The sequence below is a fragment of the Phocoena sinus genome, chromosome 9 (genome assembly GCF_008692025.1).
Source record: "Phocoena sinus isolate mPhoSin1 chromosome 9, mPhoSin1.pri, whole genome shotgun sequence".
NCBI classification, from domain to species: Eukaryota; Metazoa; Chordata; class Mammalia; order Artiodactyla; family Phocoenidae; genus Phocoena; species Phocoena sinus.
Window position 1 is genome coordinate 37,705,173 of NC_045771.1, and position 18,419 is coordinate 37,723,591.

At 39.9% G+C, this 18,419-nt stretch overlaps 1 protein-coding gene across 1 annotated transcript in view; it reads left to right on the top strand.

Moving 5' to 3' along the window:
- DOCK4 (dedicator of cytokinesis 4) overlaps nt 1-18,419 on the top strand; it is a 501,134-nt gene that overhangs the window by 374,637 nt on the left and 108,078 nt on the right. Inside the window, 2 exon segments of the mRNA XM_032643431.1 lie at nt 3,403-3,595; nt 17,668-17,795. Of these exon segments, the coding sequence (XP_032499322.1) occupies nt 3,403-3,595; nt 17,668-17,795 (321 nt within the window).

Genomic DNA, 18,419 nt, shown 5'->3' on the forward strand with positions numbered 1-18,419 from the left:
AACCAGCTTTAATTTTATTGATCTTTGCTCATGTTTCCTTCATTTCTTTTCCATTTATTTCTGATCTCATCTTTATGATGTCTTTCCTTCTGCTAACTTTGGGTTTTTTTGTTCTTCTTTTTCTAATTGCTTTAGGTGTAAGGTTAGGTTATTTGTTTGAGATGTTTCTTGAGGTAGGATTGTATCACTATACACTTCCCTGTTAGAACTGCTTTTGCTGCATCCCATATGTTTTGGGCTGTTGTGTTTTCATTGTCATTTGTTTCTAGGTATTTTTAAATTTCTTCTTTTGTTTCTTCAGTGATCTCTTGGTTATTTAGTAGTGTATTGTTTAGCCTTCATCTGTTTGTATCCTCTACAGTTTTTTTTCCTGTAATTGATATCTGGTCTCATAGCACTGTGATCAGAAAAGATACTTGATATGATTTCAATTTTCTTAAATTTACCAAGGCTTGATTTGTGACCCAAGCTATGATCTATCCTGGAGAATGTTCCATGAACACTTGAGAAGAAAGTGTATTCTGTTGTTTTTGGATGGAATGTCCTATATATATCAATTAAATCCATCTTGTTTAATGTATCATTTAAAGCTTGTGTTTCCTTGTTTATTTTCATTTTGGTTGATCTGTCCATTGGTGGAAGTGAGGTGTTAAAGTCCTGTACTATTATTGTGTTACTTTTGATTTCCCCTTTTATGACTGTTAGCATTTGCCTTATATGTATTGAGGTGCTCCTATGTTGGGTACATAAATATTTACAATTGTTATATCTTCTTCTTGGATTGATTCTATTTTAAAGTCGATTTTGTCTGATATGAGAATTGCTACTCCAGGTTTCTTTTGATTTCCATTTGCACGGAATATCTTTTTCCATCCCCTCACTTTCAGTCTGTATGTATCCCTAGGACTGAAGTGGGTATCTTATAGACTGCGTATGTACAGGTCTTGTTTTTGTATCCATTCAGCCAGTAGATGCCTTTTTGTTGGAGCATTTAATCCATTTACATTTAATGTAGTTATCGATATGTATGTTCCTATTACCATTTTCGTAATTGTTTTGGGTTTGTTATTATAGGTCTTTTCCTTCTCTTGTGTTTCCTGCCTAGAGAAGTTGCTTTAACATTTGTTGTAAAGCTGGTTTGGTGGTGCTGAATTCTCTTAGCTTTTGCCTGTCTGTAAAGATTTTAATTTCTCTGTCGAATCTGAGTGAGATCCTTGCTGGGTAGAGTAATCTTGTTTGTAGGTTTTTCCCTTTCATCACTTTAAATATGCCCTGCCACTCCCTTCTGGCATGCAGAGTTTCTGCTGAAAGATCAGCTGTTAACATTATGGGGATTCCCTTGTGTGTTATTTGTTGTTTTTCCCTTGCTGCTTTCAATATTTTTCTTTGTATTTAATTTTTGATAGTTTGATTAGTATGTGTCTTGGTGTGTTTCTCCTTGGATTTATCCTGTATGGGACTCTGTACTTCCTGGACTTGATTGACTATTTCCTTTCCCATATTAGGGAAGTTTTCAACTATAATCTCTTGAAATATTTTCTCAGCCCCTTTCTTTTTCTCTTCTTCTTCTGGGACCCCTATAATTCGAATGTCGGTATGTTTAATGTTGTCCCAGAGGTCTCTGAGACTGTCCTCAATTCTTTTCATTCTTTTTTCTTTATTCTGCTCTGTGGTAGTTATTCCCAGTATTTAATCTTCCAGGTCACTTATCCATTCTTCTTCCTCAGTTTTTCTGCTATTGATTCCTTCTAGAGAATTTTTAATTTCATTTCCTTTGTTATCATTGTTTGTTTGCTGTTTAATTCTTCCAGGTCCTTGTTAAACATTTCTTGTATTTTCTCCATTCTATTTCCAAGATTCTGGATTATCTTTACTTTCATTACTCTGAATTCTTTTTTAGGTAGACTGCCTATTTCCTCTTCATTTGTTTGGTCTGGTGGGTTTTTACCTTCCTCCTTCATCTGCTGTGGTTTTCTCTGTCTTCTCATTTTGCTTAACTTACTGTGTTTGGGGTCTCCTTTTCGCAGGCTTCAGGTTCATAGTTCCCATTGTTTTTGGTGTCTGCCCTCAGTGGATAAGGTTGGTTCAATGGGTTGTGTAGGCTTCCTGGTAGAAGGGACTGGTGCCTTTGTTCTGGTGGATGAGGCTGGGTCTTGTCTTTCTGGTGGGCAGGACCGCATTCGGTGATGTGTTTTGGGGTGTCTGTGAACTTATGATTTTAGGCAGCCTCTCTGCTAATGGGTGGTGTTGCGTTCCTGTCTTGCTAGTTGTTTGGCGTGGGCTGTCCAGCAGTGGAGCTTGCTGGTCGTTGAGTGGAGCTGGGTCTTAGCATTGAGACAGACATCTCTGGGAGTGCTTTTGCTGATTGATATTATGTGGGGCTGGGAGATCTCTGGTGGTCCAATGTCCTGAACTCAGCTCTTCCACCTCAGAGGCTCAGGCCTGACACCCAGCTGGAGCACCAAGACCCTGTCAGCCACACAACCAGGTTCATGGGGAGTTTCTTGCCTTTTGGGGAGCCTGAGGTCTTCTGCCAGCATTCAGTAGGTGTTCTTTAGGAGTTGTTCCACATGTAAATGTATTTTTCATGTGTTTGTGGGGAGGAAAGTGATCTCCTTGTCTTACTCCTCTTCCATGTGGAAGGTCCTCTCCTAGCCCAGTTTTTAAAGTATGCTCCTCAGGGTTTTATGTTAGCATCTTTTCTTTTCCCCTTAGAATATAATTATCAGGTTTCTTATATAAAGAATACAGACAGTTCTGGGTTTTCAGTATATCTTGAAGAAACCTAAGGAGTTGTTCTAATGATCTTGTTGTTTTGCAGGTGATGAGACTGAAACCTACAGGGTTAAAAAGATTTGTCCAAGGTCACAGAGTTTATTAGAAGCCAAACTAGTCCTGCATATAATATAGGTCTTCTGATGTCCTATGTTTTTTTCTTTAATCATAAATTGAGTGCTTTAGAGAATTAATGTGTTTGGCTTCTTAAAAGTAAATGAGATTTAACTGAGCACTTCAGAAAGCTTCTCCAAAAAGAATGAAACATAAAATTACAATCCAGGTCTTAGCTGAGCATTCTTTCCATTTGATCATGCTGCATTCTGCTGATTCTCTGGGCATATTGTCCATCATCTTGCTAATGTCAGTAGTTTTACAGAATTTCCCAGTTTTTACTATGTTGTACCTTTGCATATTTTGAAAAGTTGCTCTATTTTGGTACACTTTTTTTCTTTTCTAAATTTTGCCTTTTAACCTTTTTAGTCTTTCTAGTTTCAGTACCAGAAACATTTTACATTCATTTTTCTAGCATTCAAAAATATTTGTCACGATCTTAAACTCACTGACGTTTTATAGCTGATTTCTCAGGTCATATCTGGGAATTGATTTAAATTTCATCTCTTTAAGGCTGTGTTTCTGAGCTCCTTCCCAGCTGTGTACTCAGAGCTGTTGAAGCTCTTTGATGTCCGGGAAGTGGCCAACTTAGTACAGGACACCCTGGGCAGTCTGCCGACCATCGTGCACGTGGATGACGCCCTGCAAGCTGTTAAACTGCAGTGCATCGGCAAAACCGTGGAAAGCCAGCTGTATACAAACCCAGGTAAGGTGCTGGGTCTCTTGGATGAAACAGTGTCTCTAGAAAGCCATTATTTACATTTTGTCCTTATAGGTCAGCAGAAGCAATTAAAAAGAGAAACTAAAAACTTTCTCAAAAGCATTATTTATTTGGATGGTAGAATAAGTTTATTAAATAGTCAGATACAAAAGTATGGCTCTTCAAACTTTATTTCTAGAAAGAATGAAAACTCTAATGATTAAATTATTAATTCTATTCATAACAAGTTGTAGTGTAGGGCATGCTTTTTTTCCTTGCTCTAGATTTTTTTTTTAACATTCAACAAAATTTAACATTTTTCTTTCAGAGATGCTTACAGGGACCTGCTATTATCTTTGTTTATTTGTCTCTTTTGTCCTTAAAAGTTTTCCATCAATTTGTGTTCTGAAACTGGGTGAAAGTTTCAGTGTATTGTCATTTTTTATTTTATCCTAATAGCAAGTGAGTAATTACTAAATTGATTTTGTCATAATATCTATTATTAAATCCCATTGCCTCTTGTTTCTTCTGATTTTTTTTCTGAAAAAAATAATAAAATACCAGTCTCATTTTAAAATTTAAGAAGTTTCTGTCATTATCACTGAATCAAAAACTTTTAGAAATTCTTCTGAGAATTATGTTTTCACATGAATGCGGATATGTGTGTGTAGTGCAGTATTTTTGAAATGGTGTTTAAAATATATTTAATAAAGCTTTCTTACATTATTTTATTGTAAAACATTTTAAACATACAAAGAAGAATAAAGCATAATATGAGTAAATCTCAGCAATATCAGATATTTGCTCTAGGTCTTTTAAGAGATTTGTCATTATAGAAATATTCAGGCCCTCTTGTATATATTCGCTCCCTTCATAGAAGTTTCCACTATCAGAGATTCCATTTCTATTTTCTATGCCTTTATTCTGTAGCTATAAAAACATATTTTTTTAACCTCTTGAAAATATTTTCATCTTTTAGTCTTTATATGATGACATTATGTTGAATGTCATTAAGTAGAGTGCTTCTTTTTGACTAATATTACACTTTTATATTTATCCATGCTATTAGATATAGCTGTAGTTCTTTTTTACTCTTGTATAGTATTCCACTGAGTGTGTGTGTGTGTGTGTGTGTGTGTGTGTGTGTGTGTGTGTGTATATATATAATGGTTAATTTATTTTTTGTCCCGTTGATAGACTGTTAGTATGTTTCTGATTTTTTTTTCTGAAGTAAACAATGCTTGAATCAACATGAAAGAAAGTTCAACCTTCTGATTTTTCCACATAAAAACACATCTCATCCTGGAAAAGAGATGTTTCTCATGGTAGTTTTCAAACTCTATCCCTGAGAGCCCTAGAGGTTCTGCTTCAGTGGTTGGGGCTTCCTCCAGGGTTAAGAAAAGGTGGTGTGAAGTGGAAGGGGTTAAGGTCCAGACCAGGCATCCCAATTTGACTAGACTTTCAATTTTTTTTTACCAAACTGAGAAGAGTTCATTCCTCTCTCAGAAGAATAGATGATTTTTACCATATTTCTCCCTCACAGGCCAGATAATTCTTTGTTAGGTTAAAATTTGACACCAAAAGAGCAACACAGGTAATGAAAACTGTTTTCAAATATAAGGAAATTATTTGGGGGGGTTGTGTTCATTAATTGCCCCTAGGAGATGTGTTTTGTCTGTGGGCTCAGTTTCTTATTGATTACTGATGCTCAGGAGGTGGTAGAGAAATCAGAACTTAGGAGAAACAAAAAGTAGCTGCTACAAGCCAGAAGAAAAGATACCAGCTCTCTGTGGGAGGTGATGAGATTATTTAGGTGGCCAGGATAGAGGGACTCAAGAGACCAAGGATGTGTGGACCCTGGAGGGTCTGTGCTTGTGATCTGGAGGAGAGGCTCAGAGCCAGTGCTGGGATTTAGTGATGGTGACACTGGTGTGGAGGAGGAGGGGGAGGTGGGGGAACCTGCCTCTAATGATATGTGGGACAGTCACCATGGAGGATAATTATGGGGAAGCATAAACTTTTGGGAAGCAAAGCAGCTCCCGATCAATGGAACACTTAGAAGCATGTGCAGATGTTAGTAAGAGGGTCGACTTCTGTCAGTGCCCCAGGAAGATAGAATTAGCTTGCTGTTTAGTGACTCACTACTGAGGAAAATAGACTGTCGTCATGTATAAATGGCAGAGCGCATCTGGAAGGAGGCCATCTTCATGGAGAAAAACAGCAGGCATTTCTGAGAGCCTTCCAAGGCTCAAACTACCCTCTATTTAAATCACATGGGACCCAGCAATAGTGTTAGCAAACCTAGAAAGTACTTCTAGTGACTCTGAAATTCTAAGTCAGAAACTGTGGACTTGGGGGATAGATAGAGCACATCTGTGTAGTCCGATTGAAAGATGAGATACTGGAGGCAAAGATGTGCAGTGCAAATCATTGGCTCCTTAGACCGTGTCAGAGAACCAGGTAGGAGGTCTTGGCTGGTGGTTAAGAGAAGAGTGTGAACCCTACAAGGGCCATGGCAAATCTCACAAAAATAAGCAGATTCTGTCTAATTGGAAGAAGAAGAGGGACAATATAAAACTGTAACTAAGGGCATTGTGTGGGTGCAGAGAACCATAGTAAGAGAGGCTCTGGTAGAGAACAACAGGTAAAGGGATTAAGTCTAATACATTTGACCTCTACTTAAATTAAAAAAAAAAAAAGTACACACACTTCTTAAAATGAGAAAAGGAGTTTTTATAAAGGGAGTTTGGAATTTGGTTGCCCCAGTTTTGTCTTATTTCCCCCAAAATACCTATAACCAAATGACAGAGAATGGGTAAATATTGCCTAAGAAGCATAACCAAAAAAAGAATAGCATCACCAAAATATGGTGAAATGAGACTCGTGTTTTACATATAGTTTTGGCCTCTTAGTTTCCTATTGATGCTACAACAACTACCACAAACTTAGTGGATTAATGTAACTCAAATTTCTTATGTTACATGTCTGTAGGGCAGAAGTCCAAAATGCTTCTCACTGGGCTAAAATCAGCGTGTCAACAGAGTGACGTTCCTTTGTATAGTGTCTAGAGGACAATTCGTCTTCTTGCCTTTTACAGCTTCTAGAGGCCACCTGCATTCCTTGGTTTGTGGCCACCTCCTTCATCTTTAAAGCCAGCAGTGTAGCGTCTTCACATCTCCCTCTGACTCTGTCTAGCTGCTTTCACTTGTAAGGACCCCTATGTTTACATGGTGCCCACCTGGATAATCTCCCTATCTCTACATCCTTAATTTAATCATTTCTGCAAAATCTCTTTCATCTAACATATTCTTTTCACATAACATATTCACAGGTTCTGAGAATTAAGATGTAGGTATCTTTGGGGGCAACTGTTTATTCTGCCTACTACATATGGGTAAAACAAACAGTTCAGAAGCAGTGTGATGGCGTAGAAGGTCAAAAACACTCAGAAGTCTATGAATTTTATTTACTTATTGAAAGTAAAATAAATGGAACACAAAGTGCTGCATTCATGTAAGTATACACATCTTGGCCAGATGCAAGTTACAAATGACACTTTTCTGATTAAAATTATAAATCTGAACAGGGCAAAATAAAGTAGGGATAAGTATGTTACAGGGTATCAACTGGCTATGTATTCAGCTGAAGACAAAGTACTTAATTCTTGACTGCCGTAATGACAGTTCCATTTCTCAGGACATGGTGTATGGCAAAGATAATTGCTACTCTGAGCTGAATTCTGATTAGCAAAGATGAACTGGTTAGTGATAGAGAAGTGAGAAGAATCTGAGAAAGTGACCTCATTTTCTGGGGGTTCATATTAGCTAGAAAGGAATGTGGAGCACAATTGACCCACACTTTAAGAAAATAAATTTCAAAACATTTTGGAGAACAAAACTGTAGATGTTACAAGCCCCTAGGAAAGAGAGAAAGTTCTGAAAGTTGGCTTAGTACTAGAATCCTATATTAGGGTTCTGCAGAGAAGCAGACCCAATAGTGTATGTTTGTGTGCGTGTGTGTATGTGTATGTAAGGAGATTTATTATAAGGCATTGCCCCATGTGCTTATGGAGGCTGAGAAGTTCCAAGGTCTGCAGTTGGCAAGCTGGAGACTCAAGAAAGCAGATGGTGTCATTCCAGTCTGAGTCCCAAGGCCTGAAAACCAGGAGAGGTGATTGTATAAATTCCAGTCTAAATCTGAAAGCAGGAGAGGATGGACTTCTTAGCTGAATGACAGGCAGGGAGAGTAAACCCTCCATTACTCCACCTTTTCTTGTATGCAGGGCTTCAACGGATTAGATGAGGCCCACCCACATTGGGGAGGACAATCTGCTTTACTTTGTCTACCAAATCACATGTTATTCTCATCCAGAAACACTCACACAGACACACCCAAGATAATGTTTAACCAAATATCTGGGCTCTCATGGCACAGTCAAATTGACATATAAAAGTAACCATTACAAATCCCAAGGAGAAAAAAAGTGGAGGAGACACACAAAGGAAGCAGCATGGTTGCAGAATACCTCTAGTTGAGCTTAGATTAGAAATTAATACATACAGAATACAAGGTCAGCACCACAAAAGGGAATGAAAAAAGCGATAGGAAGGTTCAAGCCATCTTGAGTTAAGGGCCAAGGGGCAGCCTCAGGGCTGGAGGCATTCCACAGCCAGGCAGGACTGAGTCAACCCCTTTGAGCTGCACCCTCAAGGTGAGAGTCTAGGGCATCTGGCCAGACCTGAAAGACTTAGCTCAGATTTAGAATTTAAGCAGGTTGTTATTTGATGTCTAAATCATGTGGGGTCCAGTCAGACGTACTTAAGGTATAAAAGTTGAACAACTGACTTTTCCCTTTTTCCCCACAATTCTATTCTTCCTGTTTTTTGAAGACCAGGAAAAGGTCTCAATGATGTTGGAGAAGACAGCTTTAGCAATGGCAAAAAGAGTAGATTTGAAGTATAGAGGTTGGGGCAGGGAAGTGTGGAGAGCGGGAGCAGAGGGATGGTTTAAGCAATGGGGGTGAGAGGGCAGGTGCTAAGTCTTCTCAGACAGCAAGGTCAGGCTCTGGGGGACTGTGGTTTTGCATCAGATTTGCACTGGGCTCCATTGCTTGTCACTTGAATTGTTCAGCAGAGGTCTGTAGTCATTGCTGAGCTATTTGCTTGCTAAGAAAAAGTCATATACATTTCTGCTTTGGGATAATTGAGCAGTTTATCAGGCAAACCTCAGTGCAGATAATAGAGGTGAGCATAAGTGCACTGAGTGTGTAATGACGAGAAACATGACAGTGCTACTTTCTTTTCCTACAAAGAAAAGAAAGCTTTCTTAAGAAAGCATCCAAAAGTCTTTTTTTTTTTTTTTCCTTTTCACCAGAAACTCCTCGGTCCCTGTTAGCTCTTTTGTGGATTTGATACAAGGCTGCAATGAAAGTAAAGGAGAGAGGGAGGAAGGTGGACTATTAGACTATTTTTACAGTTTATTCTGGGAATGAATGCCTCCACCTCCCCATTCCACCTCCCATTTTAAGCCATAATATAAAGGAAGGATGTGTGATGGTTTATCTATTAATTTGACAACTTTAAGAGGGAAATATTACTACAGTTGACGGGTGCCTGGTAGCTTTTATTTCTTAGAACTATAGTTAAAGCATAATTGAGTATTGACTTCTCTGGCACTGCAAGTGATTAAATTTCTTTCACTTTTGAAAATGCCATTTGCTTAAAGCTTTTCTATTAGCCAGAGCTTGCACTGTAGTAGATGCGCCTTATAAAGATGAGCAGAGTTGCATGAATAAGGGCTGCTCTTTTTCCCTAGAAGTGGAATGATAATGCAGGACCACTGGAAGAAGTGTAAAGACCTTAGTTTTTTTAATGTAGATTTCATGTTGGTTAGCCAATATAAAAATAGGGTTTTTTTTGTTTTTTCCTTTAAAAATCCCCTGAGACCTCAAGAAAGTCTTTGTTAAAATATCCTTAGTGTTTTGCCCCCTCTAGTCTCAATTCCTTCATCCACTCCCTGCTCGCTGCCCTTATCTGTGTTTTCCCCCAGGTCCCCTTGCTCAAAGTGGAAAAACTTAGGAGCAAAGGCCTTTCTGGGTGGCCTCCACCATCAGGGAGCTCTGAAAGCGCTTGCTGAGAGTTTCATAGTTTTCATAGTTGTTCAATCTCTATACTTGGCTTTTATTAAAGATTTGCACACATAAAATTTTTAAGGTGTATATATTAGTTAAAACCATGTTAAAGTGTAGGTTCTTAAAGAAGTACTTAGAAAGGGGCTTCTTTGGAAAAGAATTTCCATATCTTTCCCTAGAAGAGAAAAAGATAAAATTAGGAGTTTTAGGTAATGCGCCACTCTGAACATAGAACTTAAGGTGAAAAATATGCATCACCCAAATCGTAGCCAACCCTAAGTTTTATCTGTGGCGTTTGAAAATAAAGGTAAATGTACATATTTTGGGCTACTCACCATCCAATTTCAACTTTGTTCTCTGACCTTGTTTCTGATCTCTTCAATACTGATTGAGCAAGCACGTTTCTGGAGAAAGGGGGAACCCCTATCTTTTCATTTCTTATCTGTCACTCAATCACATATGCACAGACTTCCGGGGGGTGGGGGAGTAGAGCTGGGATGTGTGTCTTGTTTCCAATGCCACAAGCAGCTGCTGTGGTTTGCGTTGAAGTATGGTGTTAGGAATAGCTGCTTTCTCCTGGGCGCCCAGGGCGAGTGCCAGCCCGTGGAGTTGCTGCAAACTGGACTGTGATAATGTGATGTGCAACCTACTTACTTCCCATTTAAGCTGGGTTAAAACACGAACACAGAAATGTCAGGTCCATTTCAGTTGCCTGTCAGATCCAGTAGAACTCATGGTGTAGCTCATTCATTCATTCAACAAATGTTTATTGTGAGCAGACCCCATTCCAGGTATTAGGTTACAAGTAATGTAGCAAATTACAATACAGTCTATGTGGCAACACTCTCCACCTAGAGACCTCAGAGTCGTTCCTGAAGCCCTCTTCTCCCTTTGCCCTTCGTCTCCACCTACCACCACCACTGCTCTTGGGCCTCCACAGCGTCTCGCATGCCCAGCCATTTCTCCCCTCCCCAGCTCCCACCTCTCCATACAGACTGCCGCCTGCTCTGACCTGCCTCAGTGGTTTCTATACTTTTTCCCCATATCTCCTTTCTCCTGTCCATCTGTGTAGCCATAGTTCCCTTTCAGAAACTCATACACTCTAGGCCTTGTGACCTGGCCCGGCCCACCTGCCTGGTCCCATCTCCATATTTCTTCACTCTGCTTGGAACCCACTTTCTCCTCTTCCTTTCTGAACCTAGTTGACCCCCATGCACCCTTCAGGGCTCAGTTGAACTCTCATTTCTCCAGAAATCTTCTATCTGCCTCGCCCACCTCATTATTACTCTCATTCTTTGGCTTTTTACTTCTTGGATAACCTAACACATCTGTAATAACTAAAGAATTGGTGATTTAGTTGTTTAATGTCCATCTCCTACCCTTATCCCAGAAGGAAAGCCTCAGAGAGCAGGGGCTATATTTATCTTGATGACAGTTCTATCTTAGCTTCTGTAACAGTACCTAGTACATAATAGTTGCTTGATAAACGTTTCGTGAATACTAGGTACTGGGTCATGGCTAGGGATCAGGATGGAGCAGTGATAGCTATTGAATTAAAGAAGGAAAGTTTTATTACAAAAGCAACTTTTGAGCTAAGGTTGAGCATGAACATGACAACAGAACAGTGTTCAGTGCTGGAGTCCCAGACCAGGAGCAGAGCACAGTTGACAAAAGTAAAAAGTACACCTAAGGCCAGACCTCCTTGTGCTGGTAGCCCTGTGGCAGGCATTAAAAAAAATACGAGACTTCTAACCTCACTCCCAAAAGAGATCAAGAAATCACTAAGAGAAGACAGGCGAACACAGATAAAGGCACTTTCCCACTGATGGATACTTTGCATTCCTTCAGATTTTGCTTTAGGTGCGGGGTGTGGGAGGGGATTGAATCCACTGGGTAAGAATCACACAGAGAGATCATCCTTAGCCCTGTATTTTGTTTTCTTCTGTGATCCTGACTTTGTCTGCCTGGCATGTAGCCCCTAAGTCATCTGTGATCCTTTCCATTCTGAATGTTGTCTGTCCTCTAATGTCTGAAGGGCTTGTTTGCAGGTTCTGTTGCTATCTGTAACATTGGCAGTTCAATTCCTGGTGGCTTTGATGACAAAGACCTAACCCAGCTCTGATTTCAGGGCTTCCTGTGCGGCTGGTGCTTCCCTGCAGCCAGCAGCTCTGCTACATGCAAAGCTGTGCCACAGCTGGACCTCTTGCCCACCTGGTTTACCATCTCCCCGTCCTGAGGCTGCCACAGAGCAGCTGCTTAGGTGTCCTTGCTGATGTCCAGCCCACGCTGGGGCAGTTTGTGGAGAGTGGCCAGCAACCCTGCATGCCACCACAGGACTCACAGACCTCACTCCCGTGGGGACAGATGGCTACAGGGATTGTTGTCTAAAGCTTTGTTGATAGAGGAGGCAAAGATGACGACTTTCCTCGAAATCAACCACAAGGAGGAAATTCATCAGCATTTTTTAGCTGCTTCTCCTCCTTCCCAGCCCCACGCCCACTGGAAATTGCTATCAGGAGCTGGCTTTATCCACTCAAGTGTGTACAGGCAAAACAGAAAGTGAGACACGATACAGTGAGCTTTATATGAGATACATAATGAGCGTTTTGACCCTTTCAAGGATAGAAGCTGTATAACGGATACTGTTGTTAAATGTTTAGGAAGTTAGTGTTTGTTCAACTATGGGTTTCCTTTTTTCTTTTTTTAATTAATTAATTAATTTTGGGGGGCTGCATTGGGTCTTCGTTGCTGCACTCGGGCTTTCTCTAGTTGCAGCGAGCCGGGGCTACTCTTCAATGTAGTGTGCTGGCTTCTCACTGCGGTGGCTTCTCTTGTTGTGGAGCACGGGCTCTAGGAACATGGGCTCAGTAGTTGTGGCTCGCGGGCTGTAGAGCACAGGCTCAGTAGTTGTGGCGCACGGGCTTAGGCACTCTGTGGCATGTGGGATCTTCCCAGACCAGGGCTCAAACCCATGTCCCCTGCATTGGCAGGCGGATTCTTAACCACTGCTCCACCAGGGAATTCCCTTCTATTTCCTTTGAGCCTTCTTGATGAATCCAGGTATTTTCTTTTAAAGGTAAGTGTTAGCATCTTCTTAACTGGTCAGCTGGTTTGGCATTTACCCACCCATTCTATCCTGTGCATTGGCTGATACTGCCCTACTAATGGAGAAGCAGCAAATCTACACACCACACATGAATTATTTGTCTACCTTACTTACTTTTTTGGCAGTAGAGATTTTCTTAACAGTTGGCTGCAAATTGAATTTTTAGAAATCAAATCCCACTGGCTGCAAGAACATATCAGATAAGCTTTATCTTCCTTTCTAATTAAGCATCACTAGACAGTGACTCCTGTCATTTAAGCTTTCAGTTTCCTTTTCTTGGTTCTTTTTCTCAAGTAATTGATTTGTAAATAAGTATTTAAGTTCCCCGGTCACGCTTCCTGTTGAAAGGAAGCCTGCAATGAATTATTTTACAAGTTTGGGTTTTAATACTCCGTGTTCGTTTTCTTAAAGTGAAGTGTGCCTGTGCCTTATGTGGTTTGTTTTGATGGTGAACCTAAGGCCATACCTCCTTGTGCTGGTAGCCTGGTGGCAGGTGTTAAAAGAAATATGAGACTTCTAACCTCACTCCTAAAAGAAATAAAGAAGACAGTAAGAGAAGTCAGGCAAACGCTGCTGAAGGCCCTTTCCGAATCGTGAACACTTTGTTTGCATTTCTTACGATTTTTATTAGGATACAGGGTCATATACTTTTTCACCTATGGATATACCTTATTTTATTGTCTAGGAATCCAGTGCATGGTTAAACTGAGTGGGTGAAATTGGCCATCCTTGTCTTATTTTTGATCTTAAGGAGAAAGCATTCATCCAATCTTCTACTATTATTATGTTAGCTAATGGCAGGCATTTCATTAATGCCCTTTATCAATTTGAGAAAATTACCTTCTATTCTTATCTTCCTGACAGTTTTTATCATTAATGGATGCTGAATTTTGCATTTTTCCTACATCTACTGCTAATATGGTGAATTATATTGATTGATTGACTTTCAAATGTTAAATCAATTTGCATTCCCAGGATAAATCCTATTTAATCATTGTGTGTGTGTGTGTGTGTGTGTATGTGTGTGTGTGTGTGTGTGTTATGTTAAAATTTTATAAGGATTTTTGCATCTGTATTGATGAGAAATGTCAAATCTGTAGTTTTGTCTTGTAATGTCTTTGGCTAATTTCGGCATAGATAGTGCTGGCCTCATAAAATGAGTTAGTTGTATCCCCTGTTTATTCTATTTTCTGGGAGGATTTGTGCAGACTTGATACTCTTTCTTCCAATAAGTGCTTCATAGAATTCATAGAAGCCACCTGAGTCTAGAATTCTCCTTGTAGGCTCTTAACAGCAAGTTCAGTTTCTTTAATAGGTATAGAGTTATTTAGATTATCCACTTTTCCTTGAATGAGTGAAGTAGAATTATAATTTATTGCAAACTCTTTATAAGACACATGGTTTTTTATAAACCAAAATTAATCCATTTGAATTGTTGCACAGATGACATCTTTTAGAAAATCAAGCAGAGCAGGACAGGGGCTAGGGCATTTGTAAGTACACATCTCGTAAATAATATGCCCATTATTGGCCCCCGGTAGGCACTAATTTTGTGCTCATGACATCATGCTGAAAAATAAACCTTCAGGACAATAAGCGTATTCACTGTTACTTTTTCAAAAGATTGAAATATATACTGCATAAGTCAATTTTTAGATTACTGTTACCTTACTATTTCAAATACTAATGCCAAGTTAGAGATCGAGATAAGACTTCCATTTAAGGGAGGATTGAGACATGTGTTTATTATTCACAGACTGACTCACTGAAACTTATTTGTAGCCCCCGAATCAGTACTGTGGCACTTTTATGTTCATTCACGGGCATGCGCAGAGTAGTGAGCACTTTGAGTTCCGGGATGCACACATTCCCAGCTGAGGTCGAGTAAGGCGATGCTCTGCTTCCGTTTCCACTCACGTGGGGATGAACAGAGAGCAGAGGCAGCAGAGGGCAGGAAGCTCCAGCTCTGGGGCCAGTTTAATTCCCAACTCTTATCCCTGTTAGTGGGACTCCCTCAGGCAGGTCACTTCACACTTCTGAACCTCGTTTTCTCTTTTGTAAAATAAAGAAAATAGAATCTACCTTGATGAGTTGATTTTAGGATTTCAGATTGTAATCTCTGTGAGGTATACACAAGTACCTATATATTTCTCCTAGGAGAAATGATTCCCTTTTCGCCATTTCACTGTTCCCGGTGACTTTTTAGGAATGAACTACCATGCATAAGAGGAAATCAACTCTATGTATCTTTCTTCCCTGATGAAAGTGAATATGAATATGAGCTTTGGATGTTAAACAAACCTTGCTTTTAAGATAAACCTCATCTGGTCCTGAAGTAATACTTATTTTATATATTGCTGGCATTGATTTGCTAAACTTTTGAATTGTGGTTTCGTATCTATGGTCAGTAAAGGAATTTTTAAAAAATATGGAATCTCACAAGTTCAGGAGAGTGGGAGAGGAGATGGCAACACATAAGATATCAACAGTTTTACAAAGTCTGACAGCAGACAAGAGAAGGCTGAAACACAGACAGGTTTATGGAGTTGGAGCAGAGCCAAGAAACAAACTAGTTTATACCACAGAATTGCAGAAAACCCAGGATGGTATCAGAAAGGATCAGGAATTGAAAATATGAAGTATCTCTGAAGATTAAGGGTGCTAGAAAATTTTTAAATCTTTAGAAGGAATATTTAGTATCCCACTCCACCCTACCTCAATCCCTCCTCTATTTTAGCAAAAATGGAAAGTTTACTCTCTAGAGTAAGTCAATGAGACATGCCTGGATTCAGAAGAATCAGACAATGCTAAATTTGGGGGGTGAGGCTCCACACTGTAAGCAGATTAAACAGAGGGACCCCTACCAGCCACTTCCCCACCAGCCACTTACCATCTTGATTCCACATTACCCAGAAAATGATTGGTTCATGCTCCCCAGAGAGGAGATTAGCAGATTTCTCTCTGGAGAAACTGACCAGCCCAAGAGCAGACATCTCAGATTCTGAAATTTGGGGGTCCCCTGATGGAACATCTGCATGTCTCTCCTCCCTGTGGTGAAGCCTCACCAGTCCACAAGCTTACCTAGGCACACAGGTGTTTTTTTTTTTTCCCAGTTAGCATTTCAGTACCTCACTTGAAAAGATGAAGGGACAATAAAAGATCACCAAATACTGGAGAAAAACCTCTAATGTGAAAGGCAGAGGCCCAAAGGAAGAAACAAACAAACAAAAAGAACTTGAAAGACAAAGATAATTAAGGGAGAAGAAAAATCAAAAAGTTGTCTCTGATTTCCCCAGAGAGAGAAGATAGTGTATCCATGAAACAAGAATGGGAAGCTATAAAGAGATCATTCAGAGAAATAAAGACGAATGGCTGCATAATGAAAATGCAACACCTCTTGTTTGAAAGTTATTAAGAATTTCATGATGGCTACAGCAGATCATTACACCAAGTGTCGCCTGAAAAACAAAACAAAACAAACAAAAAAAAAACGCACAACCCCAGAGCTGTGAGTTAAGTTTTATTTGGAGCAAAATGAGGACCATAGCCCAGGAGACAGCCTCCCAGATAGCTCTGAGGAACTGCTCTGAAGGTAGCAGGGGAGGTCGGTATATATGTGATTTTGGCGGGCGAAGGGGGATATGTGCAGTCAAGCACACGTTTTGGTAGGAGGTGGCTGCTAAACACATGTCTCTGTTAGTGATTTTAGTGCCTTTCTAGACATGAGAAGATGTAAGAAATTGGGCTCATAAAATCTTGTGAAAAATATCTAACTATCTGAAGACCTGTTCTGCCAGTTTTTCCCAGAGCACAGAATGCTTCATTCCTTATCTCCACCCTGAACTCCTTTCAGGGCATGTTGAGGGTCAGCGACTGCAGTGGCTAGTGACTTCATCCTTGTAGAGGCAGATGGCGAGAAACAATTTTTTGTCCACACAAGCGCGGGGCCTTTGTGGGCACAGGGATCTGTGTGACTGCACAGGTTGTACGGCCACAACACTGGACTTGAAAATGAGAAGGACACTTGGAGGTTAGCTATATGATAGTGTAAATAAGAAAATTGAATAGAGGAGTTGGAAGGTAAAGTAAGGAAATTGCCCAGAATTTTAGACAGAAGATGAAAGAAATATTCAAGAAAAGTAGAAGAAAGCTGAAGAGATTCATGACGTGAATGTAGTTAGAGTTCCAGACAGAGGACAGAAGAAATAGTGGGAAAGAAATAATCCTAGAAATAATTCAAGGCAAGTTCCCAGCACTGAAGGACATGGGTTTATAGAGTTAAAGAGTCAAGGCAAGTCAAATAGTCATGAAAGTTTGAATTACCAAGAATAATTTCCTGAAAGCTTTCAGAGAGAGAAAAACAAAAATACAACAAAAATCTGATCTTGGACAAAGGGTTGGAAGTCAGGATAACAGCAAACGCAAAGTGTTCATTTAGCCAGAAATTGTATACAGCTCTTTTGAGAGGCTGGGGAGAAGAAAAGGGGGTGAAAAAACTAAATTCTCATCTACCATATTAGGAAGTCAGTAGATGATCCGTCTCAATGAAAAATCTGGAAATAGCAAGAGAAGTGTGCCATTTAGGTATTGGGAAGTAAAAAAAACCAAAAAAACCAGAAAAACACCTATTTCAATAAAAGAGTCAAAGGTCTCGCAAGTGCAGGAATCATGGGTTGGGGAAGAGACTACTGTTTTTCAATATCAACCTTGTAGAGCTAGTACCTTTCTAACTACATGTATTAATAATTTAGCAATTAAAATTAGATGAAAGAGTAGATAAGGATTTGCACGAGGTTTGCACAGGACTCTTCCATGTGACACTAATGCTTCTTCTCCCTCCAGATTCCCGGTATATTCTCTTACCTGTCGTGTTACATCACCTCCACATGCACTTGCAAGAACAGAAGGACCTGATCATGTGCGCTCGGATCCTTAGCAACGTATTTTGTCTCATCAAGAAAAATAGCTCAGTAAGTAAATACAGGTTATAAGATGTAGTTCCCATCAAATGGCTTCTGGAAATAAAATTTTAAAAGTCTTCAGATAAACCACACCAAAGAGTCATCCTTTGAGACTCTCACTTTTATTTCCAGCTGCGTTGGACTTTTTACTTTTCTTCTAAAGGAATGTTTTTTTAACCTTGTGGGATCGCTGTAACCCCAAATAACCTGGGTTTCCTAAACTTGTATTTCAAGAAAGAACTGAATACCCAATGAGAAAAATTAGAAATCTCAAAGCCTCCCACATGTGTCTTTAATCTTGATGAATGCTCTGTGGCGAGAATAAATTATTGCTTGCAAAGACAGCCTGTTTGGGCCCATTATGTGAAAGATTGCATGATGATGGTCCAAGCTTGGCCGTGAGCCTTGGGCCCAGCCCCGTGGAGATAGAGAAAGCAAAGGAGAGCCTCAGGAGCCTGGGGGTATCTTGCACCACAACTGTTACTCACCCGACAGTAATCACTCAATTGTTATGACAGTAATCATTCAATTGTTATGGCTTTAGGAATTCCTGTCGCGTTCCTGACTCTGGAGGCAATACAGTTGCATTAGACAATGCAATGTCAATAGAGAAAAACCACATGCTTGCTTATA